This window comes from Scomber scombrus, chromosome 22, assembly GCF_963691925.1.
Source record: "Scomber scombrus chromosome 22, fScoSco1.1, whole genome shotgun sequence".
Taxonomy (NCBI): Eukaryota; Metazoa; Chordata; class Actinopteri; order Scombriformes; family Scombridae; genus Scomber; species Scomber scombrus.
Genome location: NC_084991.1, coordinates 15,777,991 through 15,800,265, shown reverse-complemented (window position 1 = coordinate 15,800,265; position 22,275 = coordinate 15,777,991). Strand labels below are relative to the sequence as shown.

Sequence of the window (22,275 nt, the reverse complement as noted above, 5' to 3'; positions counted from 1 at the left end):
TCTCTTCACCTCCTCGCTCCTTTCTCCCCCCCTCCCGAGCTACCGCTTCCTCTCACCTTTGTCTAATCATTCTTTCCTTCTTTTTTTATCTACCTCCACCTTAACCGTGACACTCAATCACTCTCTCATCTCTCAGCCTCCTATGTCTTTTTCTACCCGCTTCGCATTGTTTGTCGTTCACTCTTCTCATCCCTCTCTCCTCCCTGAGCGATAAGTCGTGCCTGACTCATCCTGCCCTGTTGTCACCTCAGAGTCAAGTGAACATGAGGACAAGAGTACAGATGCGTCGGGGGACATCGCCCCACAGAGCAACCCAGCGGAGGCCCCAACCGAGGTGCTCCAAGATGAGGTACAGTCCCTGAAGATGACCATACCCAAACCAGAGGAGAACGACGAGCTAGGTCCACTGCCAGACAACTGGGAAATGGCGTACACTGAGAAAGGAGAGGTCTACTTCATAGAGTAAGTGTCATGGATACTGTGTCATACAACATTTAATGGCCTTGTATGGCAATCTGATTGAACCTGCATATGTCAGTCACTCAGGCATTAATAAAACTCATGATGAAAAGAACAACATATTATCCCCATGGTGAAATTATAACAGGTGCGTAATTTACACATCCAGCAGACACACTGGCATTCATTCAGAGTTGTATTTCAGGCCACTTAATGAACATAAGTGACATATTCACTCTCCTTGTGGCTATGTTTTGTCTCCATAAACTCCTGAGGGGAACATGTTTGCTCTTTTGCTGCTAAATGCTCCACTAAATCCACCAGATAGTTGCCAAATTGTCTGCTGTTTAGTGCTGGACGGGTAGCATACTGTGGATTCATCATAGTTTGCAGCTGGACAGGAGGCTAATGAGAGTTGTGAGAGTATATTAAAATGGCAAAATTGCTGTAAAATTTAAAACAATGAGCTAATAGATGCTAAAATGTGCCGTATCAGTGAGGGCGACTACAGAATCATGTGATACTTCTTAGATTCGTCACTATGAGCGTCCCTTTCTGACCCATTATTTAAAATCCCCTCCAGACATGTTTTAATATAATAATACTCCGTGCTTTGAATAACTCTAACTCTAACCCTCTGTATCTGATATGTTTTTTTCCACAAAAAACTTAAATGAACTAGTTAGAAAATCACATAAAAGATTGCTACCAACCAGCAAGTTTGTATATTCAACTTTCCCCCGAAACAAATTATAACACCTGAGCGACTTGCTTAGAGCTTAATAACATCTAAATTTACTTCTGTGTATTCCTTTCTGTACACACAGAAACACACACACAGAGGCTGTAATTGATGCTTGGTGGTTTAATGAGTTTTAGAGGTCCCCCAGAAACACCTTGCTACACCGAAGTCTGTTATATAAGCTCTAAAGTTTAATTCATTGGAGTTGTTAGCTTTTTACAGCTGCGGTAGAATTGTGGAGGTGAGTCTTCATTAAATTGAAATAATGGAGCTGCTGTTTGTTTTTTATCTCGCTGGTGGTGAGGGAATTGTATGTGCATGCATGTGGATATGTGTTCTAGTATAGCATCAGCTAATGTGGCCATAATAGGAAGTTATTTAGCTACTGTATTACAAAAAAGTTTTATTGCATCAATAGATCATTTCAATCATTAGGTTAAATTTCCCCACAGGATCGTCTGAGTCCCAGCACGGCTGAACACATCATAAACTGCAAGAAGCCGCACAGCAACACCAGGCCTAGAAAAAAAAAGTTGTCATGCAGCCAGGCACATGTTGCCTCTTCATGTCTGTTTGCCACAGAGGCAGACTTTTAATTCCCTTTACTGCAGACAACTTGCCATATGTCTCCTCCCCCAAACAGAGAAACCTCATGCTCCCACATCCATCAAGCACATTACACAACTAATGCAGTTAGCCTACTGAATTTGTAGCTTCAAGATTTTTTTTTTTTTTGTCTGGGCGTGAGTGATGTGGTGCCAAAGTGATAGCAGTTGCCAAAAGGATGCTTCCCTTTGATTGGCCTCCATACGAGATGAATTCGTTTACCTACAGCCTTTGAAGTGAGGCAGCTGTTGGAGAGTGCAGTGGAAGGAAAAGGAAGGGATAGTGATTAAAAATAGTGAAGATTGAGGAAGGATGAGACGGAGGACAAGAAAGAGGGAGTAGAAGTAGATATTCCATGGAATAGAATCAAAAGCAGGGCAAAAGAGACTTTACCTTACTGTGAACTGTGCTTTATTTGGCTCTGCATTTGGCGTAAATCTCAATCTTCCACCTTAATCTAGGATAGTAGAGCTGTCTCTGTCTTTTGCTCCATTTTCTGTTTTTAGCCATGATAGCAGTGCAGCTCTGGGGGATGGCAATGTCGGTCAGTCGGTCCACCACTTGGTCCAGACTGACTGAAATGTCTCTGAAAACTACGAGATGGATTGGCACCAAATTTTATTCAGACATTCCTGGTCATCAGACAATGTATATCAATCACTTTTGAGATCCCTTGACTTTGCATCTAGTGTTAGCATGAAGTTCACACTTATAGTTATGAGTAAATGTCTTAGCAACGAATAGATGGATTGCCATGAAATATTTATCAAGTGTCAATGTTCTCAGCTTGTTCTACTGCCCCCAAGTGGCCAAAAAATAAGTACATGCACATTTAACATTTGTTTATTTATAATATTTAACACCCTTTTTCCCATATTATACCATATTACCTTCAGCAAAATAAAAACAGTGATAGTAGAAAGTATTGAAAAGAACAAAGATACACAGAGGCCATATTAACCTCTTTACTGCATCCTCTTCTTTCACCTCCCCCTCCTCACTGTCATCATGGAGAGAGTCCACTGTGGCTCCAGAACTTCAGACAAGTGACTGAGATGCATCAAGTTTCCCTGGCACTTCTTCATATCTGATCTAGATCCAGCTCTCTGCCTAAGGCTGTGGATGAGTATGCCAAGCCCACAGCTGTTCCCCTCCATCACTCCCTCAGTTACCCCTCTATCTATTTTCTGCCCCTCCTCTTGTCTGCTAATGAGAGACAGTAAGCAAATTAAAAGTATTGATTGCCATTTTGTTAAGCTAAAGCTTTTTCTCCTCCAGTTTTCTCTCGTCACCTTTTTTAGAGGCGGCCACACAAGGGAGTCTCATCTTTCCTGTCTGAAATGATTCTCCGGCTGAATTAAGAATCCACCAACCTCCTTCTCTCTTCCTGCCAAGTCTCCTCTCGCTCACCATCTATCACACTCCCTCTCACTCTCTCTCTCTGTCGTCTCTTCACAGCCACAACACCAAGACAACATCGTGGCTGGACCCGAGGCTCGCCAAGAAGGCAAAGCCGCCCGAGGAATGCAAAGAGGATGGTGAGTACTGCGTCTCAATCTTCTATTTTTCCTCCCTGTCTGATTTTTCTTTGCTCCTCTGGTTCATTAATATTAATCACCCAAGTTGCCCACAGCATTCATTTTACAAGATTTCAATCGTGCCTGTTGATCAGATGTGATGCATAGTGAGATGTTTTCATTAAAAAGTTTAGTGCTATTGAAGGAACATTTTTGGCATGCTGGCTGGTGATTTTTATCTTTTAGGAGTTGTGTGGTGACATTGTTCATGTGTGTGAGTCAACACCGGTCGCTGTGATAGGAAGCCCCGTGATTTGTGTGTTTAAAGCCCAGGTCCTTAGAGACTGGAGATTACAAAGGCTTCTTTATTCTCCACTGAGAGAGATGTGGAGTGTCCTTCACCCGCCCACACTCACACACACAAACGCACACCAAAAAGAAAAGAGAAGGGTGAATGTCAATGCAGTGAGCGTTTGTCGGATGAGCATACATATATCTCTTTCACCCTCATCCCTCCCTCCCTCCTTCCACATTTGTCTTTTCTTCTTGTTCGTGACCAAGAAGAGATTTATTGCCTGAGTTATAGACAGAGAGGTAGTGGCAGCTGAGTAGAAGGACTGGAGTTGGAGATGGACAGAGACAACAAATGAGGAATGACAGTCATTTTTTGGAGTGTGTGTCTGTGTGTTTTTTTTTTTTTTGTAGACGTTCAAGGCAAGGGAGAGTGTTTGTGTTTAAACTCCTGGTGAATGCATAACCACAAGGATAGAGTTTCTCTAAAAATACATTTGGCACTGAGACACACAGACTATCAAGTGCTGTCCTGGGTCAAACTGTGTTTTCAGATCACTCTTGACGTTTGATTTAACCTGCCTTGTGTGCCAGTTGTGTTAGAGCTGAGGACATTATGGTGAGTAGGGCTGCACCAAATTACTGTTTTATTATTGATTAATCTTTCAATTACTTGTTTGATGAATTGGTTAGTCTATAGAATGTGACAAAATAGTAAAAATGTCCATCACAAGTTCCTAAAGTCAATGTTGATGCCTTAAGATTGCTTATTTAGTCTGACCAACTATCCAAAATATCCAAAATGTTCCAATTTCAGTTGTAGAAAACAGTTGTCCACTTTGGTCCAGATTGATTCATTCAACTTACGGATTTGTTGCCATGCAATTGGGTACAGACATTCATGGTTCCTAGACAATAAATCCTAAGGACAATGATGATCCTCTGACTACCACTAGGTTGACATTTGTGGTTTTGAGTGATACTTGGCAACTACGTCTCAGATGGATTGCCATGAAATTTGATACAGACATTTATGATCCTTTTAAGATTGAACTGTTATAACTTTGGTGATGCTGTGACTTCCTGAATTTCAATTTGACCAATACTTAAGTTTATAACCAAATACCTGCAGAACGAATGACATTACCATCAGCATCAGCTGTACTTTGTGTTTACTGCTAATGGGCAAATCTTAGCATGCTAGCACGCATACACTATCATGTTAAAATTGTGAACATGGGAAATATTATGCCTTGTTTCATCTGCATGTTAGCATTGTGGTTGTGAGCATGTTAATAGAGCTGAAATCTATTAGTCAATCGAGAGAAAATTAATTGTCAGCTACTTTGATATTTGATTAATCATTTTGAGTAAAAATACTAAAATGATCTGTCCAGCTTCTTAAATGTAACATTTTCTGGTTTGAATGAAAGTAAACATGGCTAAATAATTGCCAAAATAATCGACAGGCAATGAAAATACCTGTATGTTAGCATGTGTGGCCTAAGTGCACCCTCATTTAGCTGCTAATGTGGCTGTAGACTTTGTTAAATGACAAATTGTTACTCATGAATGTTTTTTAAACTGACAAGTCAATTTACTGACTAATCATTGGTCAGTACCTTTAAGTTCAGAAGTTTTAGTAGGAAATTCAACAACTACTATTTCATCACTCATGGAGGTAGTGCAGCTGAGTAGATATGATCATATCTCAACGACCAGGATCCCTTGGCCGATTTGCTATTCTGAGCTGGATAAAACAAATGTTAACAGGTATTTGCAGATACTATTTGACTCCAGCAAGATGGAGTGCAAGAGGGAGAAATGGTAGCTGCTCGGAAAACATTTGCACTGTGTGTGGTGGCATTAAACACAGGGACTGCTTCCTGTTGACATATTTTATTCCTCCAACAGAATTACCATCCCAATCTTGCATGTCACTCAAAAGACCTCCCATGTAGCTGACAAAACTCCCCTTTCCACCCTCAGTCTTTAGACATTAAAGGGAAGAAGCTTTTGAAGATGATGAAATGTCATAGAAACAAAGTCTGCGACACCACTGAGGAATTAGCCAAAATGTGATTGCGCTTTTATCTCTAGTGCTTTCAATCCTATTTATCCACCGAGGATGTTGCAAAAGAGTAGATGTGCTGATGGTTGTGAGGATTGTTATTGATCTTGTTGGGCCATTCATTCAGTTAGTCCCAGCTGAAGGGATCATGGTTCAACATAGTGGCTGCGGATCTGTATGGGAGACCAGTTGTTGTAGTTAGTTCTGATTGGAGTGTAATGATGGATTGGACCAAATTAAACCAAATCAATTAGTCTTGGTGTTCAAGTTTAGCCTTTTTGCTCAGATTCTTTGTTTGTTTTTGCACAAATTGCAAAATAAATTAACAATTAAATTGCAGTTTAATTTCTTATTCGGACAGAAAAATTAGTTTCTTTCTGATATATCACCTACCTGTAATTCACCGCTGTTTCTACTCAGTTGCTGAATACTTTTTTCTTTTCTGACTGTCAAGACACAAAAAGCATATCTGTGGGAATAGTTATTTTTTATCAGTCTGTCTAGTCTTTGTAGGTTTCAATAACTTAAAGTCAGTCTCCGCCTTAAGGGCTCTGTGAAAGCAGCCAATATGAAAGGTGTGTTGTTTGCTCCAGCCGTCCACAGCCTAGTGGCACCAGCCACCCCTGAGAGCTGAGCTCAGTAAGGGAGAGAAAAGCTGCCTCTGTAAATTTGGTATTGATTGGTGGAAAAGGTAAGTGTGTGTGTGTGTGTGTGTGTGTGTGTGTGTGTGTGTGTGTGTGTGTGTGTGTGTGTGTGTGTGTGTGTGTGTGTGTGTGTGTGTGTGTGTGTGTGTGTGTGTGTGTGTGTGTGTGTGTCTGTCTATGTTTGGACCTGAGCCATGCCCTGATAAGCACTAACAGGATCACAGGGTGGAGTATGTGAGCTGTGACAGTACAACAGGAGCAGAGCTAAAGTATTAACTGTTGGCTTTGAGTATGGAGGGGAAACACACATATGCACAGTAACAGCCAGAGGTGCAAATATGCATTAAGAGCCTTTATCTGGCAGATCCGAGTAACACACCAAAATAAAAATGGCCTTCTGAATACAAGGTCACTTTGTTACAAATGATTCATAATTAATGATCTGATTGTCTCCAATAGCTTTGACTTTCTTAGCGTCACTAAGACATAGTTGACCCCAGCAGACTCGGCTACCCACGTCTCCATCCCCACCCCCTTGACCCTTTGGGGGAGGTGGTGGTTTAGCTGTTTTGTTTTCTTTTTTTATATAAGAAGTGTTTTATGTTTCATTTGGCAATACATCATTACATCATTTGAAGTCCTAAGCGTTCTCATTTCAGGTCCTGTTTCCTTATTGTGTATTTTAGTTTATAGACTTCCAAAAGTACAATAATTACTTGTATCACAGAATTTTCTAAACTATTATCTATTGTTTTGTCCAAGATTGGCAGTACTTATTTTGAATGATTTTAACATTCATGTTTGTTGTCCTTCATGTCTGGTGTGTCCCTAGATCTTGTTGAGTCATTCAACCTCTTATAATCAATTGTTAAAGGAGCTACACATTCCAAAGGCCATACCCTCAACTTGGTACTAGAGTTAATAGATGTCTCTCTATCTGACCACAAAAGCTGTTATTTTTAAAGAACCTCTACCCTCTTCTGTTTTAAAACCCCACCACATCACTTGGTCTAACATTTTTACTGCTGACTCTGCAGCCACATTCAAAGATGCTTTTTTCCAGTTGGTCTTCTCCCCCATTACAGCATCTCCACACAATCCAGATGAACCACTAACCTGTTTTAACAATCACTGTCTTTCCACTCTTGACCATATTACTCCACTGAAAATCAGAGAGCTGAACTCACTTACCCTTCCCCATCTAAAAGATCACACTTGATAATTGAAATGCATACAAAATTGAAAGGCAAATGGCAGCTGACGTTGTCCACAGTTACCTACAATACTCTCACCAGAAAGCAATAAAAGATGCAAGATCAGCACATTTTCTATCCAAAAACAATCACAACCCCAAAGTCTTCACTGTGATGAATTCTGGTGGTCCATCCAAAACAGATTTTGTCCCCGAAAATGACTGGACAGAGAAATTAAATGCTTGTTTTATTAAGAGGATAAAGAGCATTTTGTCTCTAATTTCACCTGATCCACCAAACCCAATCACCTACAACAATAGTCTTGCTTCACTTTCCCAATTTCAAACCATTAACATCTCAGCACTAGATAAAATAATTTCTCTAATGAAATCCTGTGGTGTAGACATTATCCCTGCTAAGTTTTTAAAACAGATATTCCCTCTGATGGTCAGTTTATTCTCTTAATTATTAACAGTTCGCTCATTTTTAGTAATTTTCCCATTTGTTTTAAACATGCAATCAATCAACCATTACTTAATTACAGACTAATTGCTAAATTATCATTTTTATCTAAAGTGGGAAAGTTATTTCAATTTAATTAATATATTTTATGAATAATAATGTTTTCAGTCATATTTAAGAGCTCACAATAGCACAGAGACAGCCCTCATGAACGTTTTAATGATCTACTTTTAACAGCTGATAGAAGTGACTGCACACTCCTGGTGTTTTTAGATTTTGGCACTGCATTCTCAGGCACCATCTAGGTTGGTATTTAGGAAACTGCTCTATTTATGCTACATTCAAGACTTTCTCTGTTCTGCAGCAAATATATGTTCCTCTGTTGCCCATTTTAATTGTGGTGTTCCTCAAGGCTCTATCCTTGGCCCACTGCTGTTTTAAATATACACGCTTCCTCTCAGCCAGATCATTCAGAACAATAGTATCTCTCATCATCGTTATACAGATGACACAAGGTTATATGTCCCTATTTAAACCAACAACTCCAGCAGCCTTGATAATATTTTTGCCTGCCTCAGCGATGTTAAATGTTGGCTGTCCTAAAACAGTAAAGCCATTGTCATTGGTGCCATGAAGTATAACATCCTTGGTCTAACAGTCTTACTTTTCCTACAGATCTCTGTTTTGATGTTCAAGTGAAAAATGTTGTCCAGTCATGCTCTTTTCAACTAAAAAATCTCAAAAATCTGATAATTCCTGTTTCCTGCTGATTTACATAAGGTCAAACATGCATTACTTTCTCCCACCTCGACTACTGCAATGTACTTTGTGCCGGCATCAGTCAGAGCTCCCTTCACTGACTCCAGCTGGTACAGACTGCTGCTGCACGGATTTTAACTGGCACTAAGAGATAGGAACAGATTACTAAGGTACTTGCCAACTTACACTGGCTGCCTGTTACATTCTGCATTGATTTTTAAAATCCTGCTTATCATTTTTAAAGCATTAAATGGCCTTGCTCCAAATTACATCAGGGACTTAATAACCCCCTATGTGCCTGGCTGTTCATTTAAATCAGTGGATGGGGCTCAGCTGGTTATTCTTAAGTCCCAGCTAGTGACCAAAGGTGTTAGAGCACCCAAACTCAAGTAAGGAAAGTGAAAGTTGAACCAGGAAGTGGTCTCGGAGCAGCAACTGGAATTTTTCTAATGTATTAAGCTGCATTTCATGTTGTTGTTGGTCAAAGCAGAGCTAAATTTCCTTACTGTATATGCTGTTGGGTGGTTTAATCCACAAAAATGTGTATAAAATCTTTCATCACAAGTAGTAACTGTAGCAAATGTAATGGAGTTAAAAGCACAATTTCCTTTATAAATATAATGGAGTAGACATAGAATAGCATAAAATGGAAATACTCAAGTAAAGTATCTCGAAACTCTACTTGAGTAACTGTTTTCACCACTGGTAAAGACAACTTGTTCTCACTTACATTTAAAGCCAGTTGCAACACATACAGCCAGATTCTGTCAAAATATGCAGGGAAATGTGTGTTCGTTTTAGCGCGCTCATTCCTACATGTTCAAAGGAGCGTCGGCACCAAGTGAAGACAGAGCAGTTGACATCACAGGCGCCTTGTAGTTACATAACTCACTCTATATTTCTGTCTCCCTGCCTCCATCTTTCTCACCTCCTCTCTATAACTGTATGCATCCTTGTCCCTCTCCCTCCCTCCTGTCCTCCTGTCTTCTTTTTTTTTGTTTTGATAGATGAAAAGAACTAGGACAGGCTCTTTACAGAATCTCGCTGTTTGCTTTAATTCCCCCCACTCTCACACTCTCAAAGTTTTTTCCCTGCCAAATATTTGTTGGCTGGAAAGAAGGAAATGGAGCAGGCTCACTGTTGTCTCACTTAATTCTTTACTTATTCAGCCTGATTTTCACATCAGGTATGCCAACGCAGGTAGCGAGAATCCCCCTGATAAGTGAATTATAGCAGACAAAACTGTAAGATGTTTCAGCATGTTTCATCAGACGGCGGCACGTCTTTTCTGGGGAAGCTAAGCACATACAACACCGGATATACAGTGTGTGAATGAATGTCGACACCGAGGTGGATTATAACTTTGATGATGCTCAGGTTTTAAGGATTTCAGCAGTGTTTGAGTGCTTTTCTGTCTTTCGTCTCGGCAGACTGCAGCCACGTGCAGACAGAGCACCAAACCAAGACATGTAATTACGTTCTGGTCATATGAGGAGCTTCATGAGCAAAGAGACAAAGTTATTATTGTCTCTTGTAGGCTAGAGCCGGGCTTACATTTCCTTCTTTTCCCCACTCCAAGGGAAATCACAGGGCTCTTGTTTTTCTTTTTTCTTTCTTACGTTTGCAGTTCTAAAAAATGTTTTAAAAAAGCTGTCTTGGGTGTATGTGTGTTTGAGTGTTCTTACAATACTTTATCACTTATGTCCAGATGGATGCTACAAACGCAACGCTTCTCCAGCCTGAGAAATGTCATCGCTCCTGCTCACTCTGTTGTCCTTTTAGCTGGCTCAGTGGGACTTAGAGATAGATTTTATGGTATTTGTGGGATGCAAGAAGATTTTTTTAGGGGACACACACTCTGTGCACCTTGCTGCAAGTGTGTGTGTGTGTGTGTGTGTGTGTGTGTGTGTGTGTGTGTGTGTGTGTGTGTGTGTGTGTGTGTGTGTGTGTGTGTGTGTGTGTGTGTGTGTGTGTGTGTGTGTGTGTGTGTGTGTGTGTTGTCAGTCCTAGAGGTGAGTTATTATAGGAGGAGAGACGCAGCGCCCTCCTTCACCTTGAGACTCCTGCAGCAGTCGTGAACAGAGTATCAGGGAGGGGCAGGCGTAGCTGTCTGCAAAATGATTGATGGATGTATTTTGAGAACATCCCCAGCAGAGCATGCCTGAGGCCTAGAGATTGGAAGGAGGATTCAAAAGTCTCTGTGTGGCAGGTGTGTGACGTATGCCTGCTGAATTAGCTGTCAGAGTGTGTATATCAGCTACAACCCAGCCAACTTATATAGTGAGCAAAGCTGGGCAATAAATAAATATGGTATCGATATCGTGATATAGGATTCAATATTGTTTGGGATTTGGTTATCATAACATTGTAATATATCAGCAGTGTTGTATTTTGCAGGTCTGTAAAGCTAAATTACAGGTTTTTTATGGTTGTTATTCCAGTGGATCAATCCACTTGTTTGGTTGTCATATTCACCCGAAAAATGAATTTGAAAGTTGAAAGCAGACACCAAAGTTAAATATTAATCAAAAATAAATCAGTAAAGGAGAGTTCTCTTTGTAGTAAAGATGCAAGAACATGATTTATCATGAAGTATGAAGTCTGTAAACTTAACTTAATCATAGCATCAATGCAGCAATAAATATAGAGACAATTTCCCAGTATTGAATAGCACTAATTATCAGTTGCTTACTTTATGTTGAACTGGTTTTATAAATTAATTTTAAAAAGAAGTGCAATATATGTGGTTGGGTTGAAAAACAATGCCTGCACTTACATGATTTTGTCCAAATCTTGCACCTCTACCACTGATGCATCCCCCATGCAAGTTCAGTATAATGCAAAACAATTTGACAGAATCATCAATGTGCTTTTTACACCAGTGGTCCAATATTTGACTCTTAGTTCAGTCTTTTTTACATTTTTATTTGTCCATTTGGACTCTAATTGAATCAGAAAATTGCTGAATCTAATTAACCTTTTTACATAATTTGATCTAATCAACAGCATCCAAGAGGGTATAATACAATAAGCTACTTTACATTCATTATCCTATTTACACCTAACAAAAGGTATTACAAAACAGCACTCCTGACCCCATAGGGATGAGAGGAGGTTTAAGTAGAGCAATATTGCAGATGGAAATAAGAAGAGGAGAAAGTGCTGTATAAGTGAATCTGTATGTGTTTTTCACAAATCACTGTGGCCAAATAACACTGAACTTTGGAGGCAAAAGAGTACAGGATAAGTGCCAGGTCACAGTTCAGTAATGTATCTTCCTGTCCCTGCAATGTCTTGATAAGCTACCAGCCTTGTTTGGGTTTTTTTTTTATTTAGTCTAGCGCTGAACTATTGTCTGCTAGCTGTGATACACTGAGGCCAGTGGGACTTTACAGAAGGGGGAATGTAAGTACATGGATTTCTTCACTTAGCAGAGGTGCATTAAACAACAAAAACAAGTTGAGGAAAAACAGTAACTCACATAAATGGAACACAACACACAAGAGGTTATATTGTTGCCAGAAGGTGATGCATTTAACTGATTTGATGTCAAATCCACGGTGGTTGCATTGACTTTTCCTGTCACAGCAGAGATATACTAATCATCTGGATTTCAATCAAGAATCATCCCTGTGGATAAAATCTTACTTGTGGCTAATATCTGTTAGCCTGTGATGTGAAAATATGACAGTAAATCTCAGTGCTTCAATCTATGCCAAACCCTGTCCCAGCCAGTGAAGTTTTATCATACTTGATACAAATATTTAGCCATATGATGATGATGATGATGATGATGATGATGATGATGATGATGATGATGATGATGATGATGATGAAGAAGTGACAGCTATTAGCATGATAGAGAAAAAGTGTGTGTACTTGTGAAATCAAACTCATTATCAGAGCTGTTTTCAAGTCTAGAGCAAGTCAATCTCAAGTCTTCATGAGTGAAGTGTGTGACTGCTGAACATTAATGTGACACAACATTTGAACATTTACATTTCAAAGCTATGTTAATGTTGTTTTTTTGGCACTAACTACAGTAAGTTATTTCAATGCATAGGTGTCATGCATAAACACATAAATATTTACATGGCTCATAAAATGAAATCATTACTTCTTTAATGTCAATCACAACGTCGCCAAGGGGGGAATTGGGTATGCAGCTAGGCGACATAAGTCAGTCACATATCAGTTAAAAAATGACAGCGAGGAAGACAGACGAGCAATGACACAAACACATTCAGCACTGTACAACTCACCACCAAGCACCAAGTCATGCTAAAGAAAAGATAGAAAAGGCAAATCCTCCAGCATATCATATCTATCTAGATTATTTGACATCCAAAGCCTTAAAAGTCCAATTAAGAAAATGTATTCCCTGTTGCAACGAGTCACTGTGTGGCTATTTTAAATGTAAATCAATGTGTGATTAGTTGCATTAAATGCAGTTTGATTTGATAGAATGGGCAGAACAGCAGTGCTGGTAAAACATTGCAGTGATGTGATTTATTGGTTGGACTACAACCACTAGTGTAACCGAAAAGGCCCTATTTTCCTGGGAGTAGCAATTTTCAAAGTTCAAGAGCCCATATCATGGTATCTTTAAGACTGCACTGTTCAAGCCCTGCATCCACTTTGGTCCAGACTTCACTATATTAACAACTACAGGATTGACTGCCACTGAATGACTCCCAAAGGATGAATAAATCAGCACTGTGTTATGGTAAGGTGCCTAATCAAATTTTGAAAGTTTAGAGTGTATACAGGCTTAGAACATTCTGATGGAAGTATATAATGGCCATTCCCATGCTCACGTATGTCTTGTAAGTTGATGCAGCTATTTTTTGGTCGATAACATTGCAGTGCGCAATTTAACTATTTTTGACTACACAAAAATTGATAGAAATAGTTAAAAATTATACATTTAGTAAGTTTAGCATAATTGTCAATATGCCTCGGAAGGCCATATAGCCACTAAATGTCCAAGACCTCTAGTTTGTTGTTGTGAAATTTCATGAGGCTGTGATTATCCTTGAAGGTTTCAAGAAAATTATCTCACAACAACAAAATGGCTACTGTGAGGATTAACATCACACATGAATACAGAGTCATTGAATCCACAAGAGTCTCAGCCTTCCAGTCATATCAAATTTATGCAATTCCAAGACAGTTTAAAGTCCCCAGCATGCAGAAATATTCAAATTAGAATAGGTGAAAATAACACATTATAATGCATGCAAAAAACTGCATGGTTGTTGACCCAAACTGCATGGGATTAGCATAAAGTGGGCAAGTCTTTGAAGGGAAGACTCATGGGTACCCATAGACCCATTTTCATTCAGATATCTTGAGGTGAGCGGTCAAAAGACATCTTTGAAAATGGGCATGCTTGTTTTTGCCTCCAGAAATTTAAAATTTTGCTTCAGTGGATGCCTCAGTTTCATGATACCAGTATTTTTACTTTAGATTTAAAACTGAGCCTGCTACAGCATCTGAAAGACAGCAATGTCGCAAGAGGACACACAGCATATAGTCCACCCAACTCTTACTTCCAGTAAAAACCAAGGCAGGTAATTTACCCATCTTGCAGGGAATATTTTCTCTGCCAAGTCACTACACATCATGTTTACCCATCAAGAAGGTCTGCAGGGCTCAGAAAATATTGCATCTGACAAGCCCAGTGCACATCCCTCAAAGCACACAGCGTCCCTTTCTATCAACTCTGTTGATTGTGCTTTTCATTGTGACAAAAGTGATTATCAGATTACCCAGAAAATGTTTCTCTTGTTGATAGAAGATAGAGCCGAGTTTATGAATTATAGGTTATACTGGTTGAAGAAATACTGAGGCTCAAGTCCTTTGATAATAATATGATGTCTGACTTATAATCAGTAAGATAGAAAAAATAATAATAGTAATACAAATAAAAAAAGATAGATAGTTCAAAGAGAGCGTCATTAAGCACTTTAGATCTATTAGAAGGTTAACTCTGCCTCAACATTTCTGCTGATCTTCACCTGAAACCCTGGATAAGCTTAGAAGAAATGGCTTCATTTTTCTGCAAACACCACTATTTATAGCTGTGAACATGGTGGGAATTAAATTCACAGGTGGTCTTGGTGTATTAATGTTCAGTTAGGCAAGTGGGCAGCAAGTTCTCTCTCAGCTACAGAAACATAGTATGCCTACATTTAATATTGTAGTTCACAGGCTTTATCATAACGGTTCCGTATTAAGGTGATCTGATATGATAAACTCAAGAGATTAAACTAATTGCAACAGGCATCATCTCCCAAAAACAATTTTTTATTTAGTTTTTTTCTTATTATCAGAAAGAGAACAGGTCATAATAGCAGATTTTTACAGTTATTAATCCTTAAAATGTTCATGAAATCAAACTTTTTGTGTGAAGCAAAGCAAAACACCACAGGAGATTTAACATAGACAGACATGACATAGCATAAATTCATGCATACAGTGAGACAGGCAATGAATTAAAAAGAGAATATGGCATGATTATTTTTTCAGCATAAGCCAATTAATGTATTTACATTCCGTAATTACCTCCCTATATACTAGCTTCTATTGTTAATGGTGGAGTCTGCCATTACTGGGATTCAAATTGTCTTCCCATGCACAAGGAATTCTAAACTTTGCTGTATTAAGTTACTGCTAATGCAACTCAACATTTCCTACTGCTGCTGCTTCTTCAAGCATTCAACTGTCAAAACACAGTATGTCCTTTATTTTGAGGCAGGCTCAGAAATTGCAATGTATTCATCACTGCATCTACAACTCAAGACAACTGTGATTTTCAGTCTTTATTGACAGCAGATCCGTTTTAGATCTTGCAGGGAGAAATAGAACAAGAAGGAGCAGCCATAGTGAGCTGTTAGATGGAGAGCTACAGGCGACAGGCTGCACACCTCGAACTTCTCAGTTAGATAACCAATTTTTACTGTTCCCTGCTGCTGTGTGGAAAACTGCTTGTGCCGTGTGCAGAATGATATCAGATTGTGTTTGCTCATGGCATGATGGAAAAAACTGACTGAGTTCTTTATTAAAACAACATCTGGCAGTACTTCAAACATATAGACCAGTTGGTCTTTGGATGTAGCCACAGGTGTCGCCATCAACCGATATGGAAATTATAACTAAACAAGTATAACATAACTTCATACCATTATAATAAAAAGTGGAAATCTGAAATGTTTAACATCTTGTATTTAGGTTTATGTAAATGGGACTTTGAAAGTCTATTGTCTACGTCATTGGACTGTGCTGCCCATTGTGTGATCTCAAAACACACCTTATCCAGTTGATTTTGTCCCTGTATATCAGTGTAGGGGAAGTTTTTCACAATAACCTCAGTGCTTGAATGTGCCACATTCAAAGGCGACATGATAAATGAACTCCAGTACAGTACAGTTTACAGTAGGAGAATGCTTTAATTTCAGGTGAAACCAAAATACTTGAGGTGCTAAAAAAATGATTCAGTTTGCTCTTCAAAAGGCGAAAGAAAAGAAAGAATGGTGAAAGGAAATGCAACATAGGTAAATCCCTGCAGTGTCTGAGGGCTGTCTGGTTTGCCACCCTGTTCCTCAGACCAACTTAGAAAAAGGAGAATAAAAAATGCACCAGCTTGTGAGCATGAAACTTCACTTCAAAAAGGCCCTTTTCTTTGGCACTGCATTAGAAAATATGGGATGAGAGATACTTTGGGAAGGAAGAGGCAAAGATGGAAAGAGAGCAGACGAAGAAGGGGAAATAAGGCAAAGCAGAAAGTGAGAGATGTTATTGAGTAGTATGTGGAGGAGATGCCAGGATGCCTCCTGCTGGTAGTAAGTGGCCCTCCACCTGTGACTGCAAGATGGATTTACTGGCAAGATTGGAGGTCGCAAACATTTTTCCCCTCTCTTAGGGCCTCCATCATAAGCGCTCCTACCTGAAAATTTCACACCAGCTTGACATTTCCTTCCTGGATGCATGCAGCATGGCAGCGATAAGCAGTGCCAGCTTTATATGGCATGCACACACATTCAGACACATTCACACACACACTCTCTCTCTCTGTTGCTCATTGTTGTGGGGAAATATCCATTGCAAGCTGCTGACAGAGAGGTTATAGGCGGATCTCAGTGGAGCCAGACAAAAGGGAACGAGCAAAGAGACAATCTTCCTAAGTTCAGCATTCATCAGCACACTGCTCTGTGGAAGTGTTTCTGTGTGTGTATGTACTGTAGGTCTATGTGAGGACTACAATAACACCTTAAATAAGGACTATAACTTGCTGAACAGCATACACTTTGGCGAACAATTACAGGATAGTGGTAAATGCTGAAACTTAACTTCACAGTAGCAGTTGAGATCTGTTATAAAGTCATTAAACTGACTCAAAGCTTGCAAAATAAAAAGTAGCCACCATACTGGTCATGCCAGACCAAGTAAAGCTGTAACAGCAAATCCCTTGAATATACTTAACTGAGGAAAGTTGCATTTTTATTACTTATGAATTTATCTTTTTATTTGAGAGGAGTGCTACTAATTCAATTTACATAGTCTGACATTAAAACAGCTGCAGAGAACAGATATAATTGCAGTTTACTGCAACTTTTAATTCTTATTTTTGGCCGTAATTTTTTATCTGTAATTAACTGTATTCGCCAAGTTAAACTAATAGTTTTTGGGGAATTTGCTTTCTTTCCAAGAATTTGATTTATTCAATGCCACATTCATGTCTCTGTGTTCGAGCAAGAGTATGTTACAGAAATTTAAATTAATATAAAGCATTTTTGCTCAGTTAAACACACTCAGATTTTCCTGTTACTTGGTCTGGTATGACCATGTAGCTGTGGCTAATGTTAGCTAATGTTGGCGCACTTTACACTGATATTGCTGTGTAAGGGTTAGGGTTATAACTCACTTTACAGACTTAACTCTGCTTGTGCTACTGTTATGCTATATTTTAGCATTTACTATTATCCTGTTCAGTATGTAGCTTGAAGCCCAGACGCAAGTAGCTTGTCTAAGCATAAAAACTGGAAGCATATAGCTATAGGAAAACAGCTAGCTTTGCTCTTTCCAAAGTCCTTATCTAAAACCTCTAAAGCTCAGTGATTGACATGTTTAGAGACTTATTTCCATATTTTTGAACTTTGGACATAGACTAGCTGTTACCTGCTGCTTTCAGTCTTGCTAAGCTAGGCTAATCACCCACTGGCTTCATCTCTATTCAATGGACATGGGAGTATTATCAGGTCAGTAGCAGTGCTCGGCAAGAAAGCAAATGAGCCTATTTCCCCAAAAGTCTAACTACTTTAATTTCTGTTAGCAGCTGACATTTCTAAAAAGGAAATCCAACAGAGCAAGAAACACAAGCTGTCAGGCAACCATTAAAGTTTATTTATTTCTGACATTTCATTCATACATTTTACCTCCAAACAAAGTGGTGTAGATGAATGACTTGTTGACAACTTGTCTTGCTAATTTCTTGCTCTGTCAGATTTAATCGCAGCCGTGCTGTTTTCACTTTAGCGGTTGATTTAATAAGTTCAGTGTTATTGTAACTAATAGAAGTGATGGCAGAATGTGTCCAAATTGTATTAAATAGGAATTTAGTATTGTGGTGTCGTGTGCAGCGTAGCTTCTTCCTGAAACTGAAAGCAGAGACATTTCTGGCTTTCTGCAGATCCTCCTGTGGATGTTTTAATAGAAAAGCTTTGCATTAGAAGACTGCCGGGATACATGACAGCCCTTTGATCTCCTGTATTTGTGTGTGTGTGTGTGTGTGTGTGTGTGTGTGTGTGTGTGTGTGTGTGTGTGTGTGTGTGTGTGTGTGTGTGTGTGTGTGTGTGTGTGTGTGTGTGTGTGTGTGTGTGTGTGTGTGTGTGTGTTATGCAAAATGATAGTGTGTGCAGTAAAGTAAGTAACATGTGTGCGTGTGTGTGTGCAAGTGTGTGTAGCCTATGCATTTGTGTGTAGCGCCCAGTAAAGGTGAGAACATGAAACACTCTCTTTCATATTTAATGAGTGGAGATGGGGCTAAGAAATGTTGCAGTGTTCTGGAGGTATTACCATGGGCTGTCAACTTGCTTCCAGCACTCAGTTATATCACTCACAACCATGTGTGTGTGTGTGTGTGTTTGTGTGTATGTTATGCATTTTAGTGAGTGTGCAGGCAAAAAATAGTGTGGCTTACTGAAAGTTTAATCATTTGTTTTTAGGGGATGGGGCAGGGGTTCAGGGAGGCATATGGCACGTGCACAAGTGCTGCACCAGCATTGTTTTGATATGTTTCCTCTGTGTGGGAGGAGTGGGAAGGATGTGAGTATGCACAGCACTCTGTTAAGTCTGTAAAGTAGGCCAAGGAAGTAATACTAAATGTATGCAGTGACCATATAGAATAATATTGAGCCATCTTGCTGTATGGCTGTCTATGTACAGTAGCAATGCCCTAAACCAGGCATAGGGTCCTCTAGAGCCCAAGGTGTGTCCCCTCTGGTTGCTTCTGTTTCTGATTAGGAAGCATTGTCTCAGCTGTTATCTCTGCTCTCATCCTGATTAACTCTGCATTGTCACTAATCAAAGCTGGTCTGACTCTAAGCCAGGCTTCATTGGAACACATTGTTCCTGAGCTCTGTGCTCGATGCTATTTCAGCAGGACCCTCTCACACTGTGTGTTTCAATGATCACACTATTATGCTAAAACACTGGAGTCTCCAGTTGGGAATATGCTTTAAATGCTAATTGCTCATGTCTTGGAAAGCAAAGAGAGAACTCCTTTTTAGGCATGTTTTTAAGAGCTATGTCAGTGAACTATGGGTAGAGGAAAGAGGAGAGGGCAACTTTGAAAATCCTGTCAAGTATGACTGATGACTGTCAGGGTTTCAAAGGAGAATCTGCTTTGATCGGTGTGAACAACAGCAGCAGTACAATTCTCAAGGAGGACGACGCTCAGATAGCAGAAATATGTGTGACTTTGCAGTCGTACAGAAATATTGGAAAGGTATCCACCAAATTGAAAAGTTAAAGATATTTACTGTATCCGAGCAGGGAGTGTTTTCAAACCAAAATGTTGTAACAGTGAAGTACACATTTAGTAACATTCATGCAGTTAAGAAAATACACTTAATTGGTTTTAAAAAGGTTGTGTATGGTAGCTAACCTGAAGTAACTCAAATTTCAGAGTTTAGGTGTTGATAGTGGTTTGAAAAAGGTAAAATACAACCTCCCAAAAATGATGTATTCAGTAGAATCACACCAATCCAATGGGAGTAAAGATCCTAATCACCTCATACTTATACTTTTTTAAAAATATTTTGTATAACTTGTATATATGTGTTTTACAGTTAGTAGGAAAGACATCTTTTAATCAGTATATTCGTGTATTCTCTGTGTTTCATGTCACTGTACACACTTGATAAATTTGCCTTTAAAATGATCAAATGTGTCATTCAAATTTTATCACAGCCGTTGCATTGTTTGATGTGTCTGTCTCTTGTCAGCAACTGACTGTAATGGGCTATGTGTCGGTAATTGTGTTCAATCTTTAGCTTGTAACGTTTAGATTCAATCTGTAAAACACCAGTAGAAATATGTACCAGCTGATACTGTGAAGGTTCAACACTCTGTGGTTTTGTGCATGGCACGGCGTGTTCTAGTTGAAGCTGCTAATCTATGCAAAGTTATCACATCAAAACACAATATTTACAGCATGGAAAAGTTGCAGTGCATAAATATTTTACTGGTTATAATTCAACTGCCAGATCTATCTATATTTGCTTCTATTTGGCAACTTTTTCTTGGGAGAGGGATGCATTTGATACACTGTTTAAATCAATCATTGTGGCCAGATGCTGGAAAAATCACATTTTGTGGCCACAATTTATTTAGTTTTTTTTAAAGATGATTAATTCAGATTACTCACCAGCCTGGATGCACTGCCTGTTTAGAAAGAACAACAGTCCTTCCAGTTAACATATTATTGCGCCATCAAATTCCCTGTAATTACAGATAGTAAAATGATGCTGTAAACTAATTCTGCCACAATGATGTTTTCATGCAAGATCAATATGCTGCTGCAAGTTCATTGAATAAACAAACCATTCATTACTGTTTTCTCGCTGTTGTTGTTTGTTTTACTTTTTTACAGAGCTTCCATACGGCTGGGAGAAAATAGATGACCCCATTTACGGCAGCTACTATGTCGAGTAAGTTGGGTACATCTTTAAAATGTAATGACTTTTGCTTTTCAGTGTAGCTCAGTGGTGCTATGTTAATCATATTTATTAGGAGCAGCAAGGAAGCAGTTGCTCCCTTTGTCTGCCTGCTGACGTCTCACTGTTTGTTTGCAGAGGTGAAGTTTATTTGTATGTGTGTACTTATCCATAATTCTGTGTTATCTATTTGTCTGAGACACTCATGGTGCATCTATATCTGTATATTAGATAAGTCTTGTTTGAAACATTTTGGCATGTCTTTTCATCATTCATAAGCACACATGTGCAACTGCTGCAGTGGCCTGTCCTTTCTATTGAACTGCATGTCCCCTCCCTGTTCAGAGGTGTCATTTCTTTGGCTGGATGCTCTCTAGTTCAGGGCGTAGGGACGGGGGCTCTATTTTTAGACAGGCACGGGGAGTCGTTACCTCCAGAACAGCACCTAGCAACACACTGCCTTACAGTATATACTGCACCCCCCCGCACCCACCTCCCCTGCTGTGGAGAAACTCCTATTGTCTTGCTTTGTTGTCATGTAAATATGAAAGAAGTTACCAGACCTTGAAATTATGTAACTATGTAAAAATATGAGCTGTTTTGTAATTAGCATGGTGATACTGGAGTGTTCATAAAAAGATAAAGAGAAGAGAGAAAGATTGTGTACATGTGTGTGCACGAACACACAATGCAGTCTAAAAGAGTGAGGGAAGTATCTAATGATGACTAATTATTTCACACTGGTAAATTATAGTATGTGTAGTTGTTGACTATCTTCCCCCTTACAAACTAAATTAAGAACGACGTGGGACGTTAAAGGAAATCGCTGTTTCATGTGCTGCTTTCCTCCCAGTCACTGAGTCACATAATGCTGCCTGCTGTAAAACGGGCTGAATTTCGGAAAACAAAAGCTCCAGATCAGTGGCTTTTCTTTTTACTAGGGAAAGCCATTCTGCGGCTCTGTTACATAATCTGGGGACCGGCCATTTAATTAATCATCATAGCGATACTGTAGTTGCTGTAGTGCCAGGATTGCTAGATCTGATTTTTTTTTGCTCAGAGGGACGCTAAATTAAGTGTAGCAGTATGGTGTGAAATCTGAAATCTACTCTCTCTATTTTTTTTATTTTTTTTAAATCATCATAGCCATATAAATAGAAGGACCCAGTTTGAGAATCCAGTCCTGGAGGCTAAGAGGAGACTCCAGCAGCAGCAGCAGATGCAAAGCCAGGGTCTGTCCTCACTGCCCCTTCCCACCATCTACAGAGGTAAGACCACCTCGCTGATTTGACTGCTTTAAATTGATAAAACCC

General features: G+C 39.4%; 1 protein-coding gene across 1 annotated transcript in view; it reads left to right on the top strand.

Annotated features, from left to right (window-relative positions):
* The window catches only part of magi2a (membrane associated guanylate kinase, WW and PDZ domain containing 2a), a 225,294-nt gene that overhangs the window by 153,126 nt on the left and 49,893 nt on the right, over positions 1-22,275 (top strand). The window contains exons 5-8 of the mRNA XM_062443389.1: positions 252-462; positions 3,266-3,345; positions 20,899-20,956; positions 22,109-22,230. Of these exons, the coding sequence (XP_062299373.1) occupies positions 252-462; positions 3,266-3,345; positions 20,899-20,956; positions 22,109-22,230 (471 nt within the window). The remainder of the gene's footprint in view (positions 1-251; positions 463-3,265; positions 3,346-20,898; positions 20,957-22,108; positions 22,231-22,275) is intronic.